The 4,304-nt window shown below is 37.8% G+C and overlaps 1 protein-coding gene across 1 annotated transcript; it reads right to left on the bottom strand.

Moving 5' to 3' along the window:
- Positions 1-411: 411 nt before the first annotated feature.
- On the bottom strand, positions 412-2,763 carry LOC108457526 (uncharacterized). Its single transcript, XM_017756645.2, has 5 exons — positions 2,094-2,763; positions 1,696-2,004; positions 1,300-1,621; positions 1,097-1,213; positions 412-989 (listed from the first exon to the last, which is right to left on the bottom strand). The coding sequence occupies exons 1-5, from the start codon at positions 2,442-2,444 to the stop codon at positions 868-870; spliced, it is 1,221 nt and encodes a 406-aa protein (XP_017612134.1). The 5' UTR covers positions 2,445-2,763; the 3' UTR covers positions 412-867.
- Between the last annotated feature and the right edge of the window lie 1,541 nt (positions 2,764-4,304).

The following is a 4,304-nucleotide window of genomic DNA, read 5'->3' as shown; positions in this document are numbered from 1 at the left end:
TCCATCATGTATTTATATGCTTCCCTCCTAAGGAAAATTCCTCCTTATTTATCTTAATCTTTGATTAAAAGTAGTGGGATTTTTTTAATTAAAAAATGAAAATGGTGTTTAGAAAGTGAAAATCCAAAGAGCCAGACCTTGGGGAGTGCAAAAGATCCTTCTAATTATATTAATATTGTTATTAATAATAGATAAATTTCCAACATCCAAAGACAAAGTTCATAGATTGAAAAACTTTTCTGTTGTTGTTTGACCACTTCAATCCTAGATAAAATTAAACTTAAGGACAAATCAATAATCCTTTTTTAGTACTTTAAACAGCAATGCAGTTGGTTGGACAGGTTGGAAAGGCCAACAAATTCTACAAATCGAATGACAATAAATCTGAACACCCCCCATGTGCTATGCAGAGAAAAAAAGAAGCCTTCCATTTCATCAACATTTCGTTTCTTTTTCCAACAAAATTCAAAAACTTATTGACCCAAATGCCAGAATTACAATAAAAGAGTAACCCCCCCCCCATTGAACTTTTTCACTGTTCTCCCCTAGTTAGCCCAGCCCCAACCAAAAGGAACAAAAGCTGCTGGTTGTGTGCTGTACCCATCACTGAAACTAGAAAATTCTTTATTTTTCTTCTTCTTCTTCTTCACCCTAAAAACCTAACCCCAAAAAACCAGCCCTCTCTTTTTCATTCCCATTTTCCATTTTAAACCCTATATATCCACTATACTACTATTTTCCCTATAGCAAACTATCAAACTTCTTCCCATTTTCTTTCTTCTAACCTTAAAATTTCTAAACTTTAAAAAAAACGTTTAAAACAAGAGAACCAACAATTAGAAAGCCACCACCGCATGCAGGTTTGAGTCAATAAGTCCACTCCTGCGGTAAAAGAACTTCATGACTCATCTCTTGCTGTGGCCTCAAACTCCGCGGCTTTTGATTTCCCACAAAATTTCCCCCACTTCGAAGCCTCAAAGAAGCAGCATCTACAATTACATACAAATCCAAAAACCAAATAACTGAACAGTTAAAAAGGATATAAACAAAAATGAATCGATTCGGATTTAAGAGATCAATTAAGTACAGTAGCTACCAGAACTGAAGCTTGGGTTGAACCGAGGGTGCTGAAGCTGGGGTTGAGCCCCAATCTCATCCAGATTCAAGTTCAAGGCCTGAGCCACTCTAGCTGGAACCAAAACAGTAGGACAAGCTGCAAAATAAGATTACACATCAGATCTATGAAATTTCGAGTGAACTATACTTTTTCTAACAAAAGATTAATAAATGGATACCAACCTGACTTCTTGCGAGGTTCAGAAAAGCTTCCAACGCGACGAGGCAAGAAAACACCAGTTCCAGCACATTCCCTTTTCCCATTTGGATTGCCCAAGAAAACAGCCCGCATACCCGACCCGTTCAGTGGCTGGGGTTGCTGTTGCTGCTGCTGCTGCTGCTGCTGCTGCTGCAGAGGGGGCCACGCAGATGGGGCCAAACCCAAAGTCCTATTGGCATACCTTCCTCTGTTTTGGACCACATGGTTTTGTTGTTGCTGCTTCAACCCTCCCCACGCCAACGCGTTTTGTTGCTTCATTAGCTGTTGTTGCTTCAGTTGCTGGAACTGCAACAATGAAGTCCAAAATATTAATATCCTGCAGTGAAAAAAATCTGAAAACTCTGTTTTGAGGATCTTACATGAGTGGTCCGCAGCTTATTGTGAGAAAGTGACTGTTGAGTGTAAAACCCAGAAACATCGAGATTTGGAGAGGGTTTTCTAGCTGGTGGACCCAAAAGGCCTCTGTTGCTGAATCCACCATACCCTTCTTCATTCATTCGCAACCTTTCCACTTCCCCGGCCGCTGCATAAAGCAAGTCCCAGGTTCCCGGCGGCGACGAAACTCGAGATTGACAGTTCGGGCTTGCACGACTAGAACCTTGCTTACAACCACAACCGCTCGGTAACGCACATAGGGTAGACTGCGGTGAACTGGACAAGACCCAACCCTAAAAATCAAAGCAAAAACCGAAAACAAAATAAGAAATAACACTTAACAAACAACTTAACAAGTCTCGTGTTTAGTAGTTCAACAAACCTTGGTATTTTCAGCGGCAAACGAGCGGTCGTTTCGGCGGGAATCGTCTTCGAGAGTGCAGTGAGCCATTTGGCGAGTTAAGCCAGCGAGATAATCTTCATCACTCTCTGTTTCAGTTGAACCCAGCACAGACTCAACAGGAGAACCTAGATCCGGAGACAACCCGAGAGACCCAAACCCGCCGGGGATCTCAAAGGGAAACAAAGACTTGTTACCATCAAGCTCTAACCCGAACCCATCTTTAAGACTATTGGTATCGTTGGTAGTCTTAACTCCGTCGGCGAAAAAGTCATCGTCGGTTAAGAACTGGGACGGAAGCCAAAACTCACCGTCGTCTAAAACCTCCGCCATAACCAGCAAGAGAATAAAAAAGAAAAAAAAAAGGCCAAAAGAAAAGCAGCAAAGAGAGGTTATTAGAAGGGAAAAGAAGGGAGCATTTGGTGAGAGTAGGGAGCTCGGCGCTTAAGGGTAAGAATTAATATAATAAGCAGTTGCAGCCCTGTTGATATCGCTGGCTGTGGCAGAGATCGGGCCCAGCCAAAGAGAAAAAAGCGAAAAAGAAAAATGAAAATGTATGAGACGAAACCAAATAACTGAGTGCTAAAGAGAGTAGTAACTGTCAACAAATGAGCATAAAAGAAATCGGGGGAAAATAGGGGAAGGATTTGTATATGTAGAGTAAAAAAGGAGGAGAGAGAGTATTAAAAAAAAGCGGGACGAGTATACAACGCGAATGGGGAGGAAGGTGAAATACACGCGCACCAAGTGTAGGGTCCATGGTAGAGTTGAAGCCAGGTAAGTGGAAGCATTTGCAGCAACATGTGAGAGGTTCACCATTTTCTTTCCCTTTCTTTCGATAGTTTCAGATTTAAGCATTTTCCCCCCCTAATTATCTATAGCAAAAAATAAAATCCCAGAATTCACGAGTTTCTCTTAATGGCCTTAGGGCCACGACATGGGGGCTATGGTTCACCAACATTGCAGACATTTGTCCTGCATACTCTGTCCACTTGGCAGTGCAGGGATACAATCCCTTTCCCAACTAGGGTTTCCACATATTTCTTTATCTATTCAACTTTGATTTATTATTAATGTTAAATATATACGATTAATTTTTTAAAATATTTTTAAAAGTACTTAAATAAATATTTTTTACACATTCCATTGAATTTGTAAACAATTTTGGAGGTCCATGAGTAACATTAAAGGGTGAGTTTGGTTTCACAAATGTATAATTATACTCGTAATCTCACATTTCAAACTAAAATTACATTGCATTATAGTCATCTCGTGATTTCACATTTTAAAATAGAATATCGATAATGATAAAAAAATAAAGAAAAATATAACACACAGATTTTAAGTAAAAATCTTTTCGGGGAATAATCACGAGCAGAGAAGAAAAAAATTCACTACATCGAATTTGAATGATTACAAGAAATATAGACTACGTCTATTTATAGGTTTAGAAAACCTTATTCTAATCCACATCTATTAGAACTAATGCAGTAAAGTTGAAACACATTATTCAAATCAATATCAAACAGAGGAAGTAAACCTTGACCTTCACCCTTGTGAATCCCCTTATTTTGCCACTTGTATTTTACTTTAATAATAATTTGGGTCACAACTCTAACATAAATATTTATATTCTCCTATTAATTAAGACAGTGATTATGATTTATAAATTTTATTTCAATATCTATATTTACTCGTTAATATATAACTTGTCATACGAAACAAACTCTATAACAAGCACAATTTAGTAAAAAAACACCTCTAGGTAATCTTACATTACATCAACCAAACATCAAAATATTGCATTTCGACCAAATGGACCAAGCAAGGTAGTATAGCATTTTCACTATTCCACCATGTAATCTTACATGAAGAAAAGTTCTGGTAGGCTATTAACCTTATGGTAGTCTAGAGCAACGGCTATTAGCTTCTAGAGTAACGGTTATTACCTTTTAATAGATGGCTAAAAATGGTAATTGCAGATTATTTATCAAATGGCACTCAACCCAATCCACGTTGGCTACCATTATTGATGTTATTTTTATTTAGTTAAAACATGTTACTAGTTGTTTCTTTTGTTATTATAAAAAAAAAGTTATATGTTATTAGACCTTATACATAGATAAGATTTAAAAATTAGTCTATATACTTAAATGGCTAAAACATAAGCCCTCTCGCTTTTCTAGTTTAAAA

The sequence above is a fragment of the Gossypium arboreum genome, chromosome 9 (assembly GCF_025698485.1).
Source record: "Gossypium arboreum isolate Shixiya-1 chromosome 9, ASM2569848v2, whole genome shotgun sequence".
Taxonomy (NCBI): Eukaryota; Viridiplantae; Streptophyta; class Magnoliopsida; order Malvales; family Malvaceae; genus Gossypium; species Gossypium arboreum.
This window is presented reverse-complemented; position numbering and strand designations above follow the sequence as displayed.

Coding starts and splice junctions, on each gene's coding strand:
- LOC108457526 (XM_017756645.2), bottom strand. CDS start 2,444: ATGGCGGAGGTTTTAGACGACGGTGAGTTTTGGCTTCCGTCCCAGTTC. Junction 1,622..1,695: donor ATAAGCTGCGGACCACTCAT/GTAAGATCCTCA, acceptor TCATTGTTGCAG/TTCCAGCAACTGAAGCAACA. Junction 1,214..1,299: donor TGAACCTCGCAAGAAGTCAG/GTTGGTATCCAT, acceptor CTTATTTTGCAG/CTTGTCCTACTGTTTTGGTT.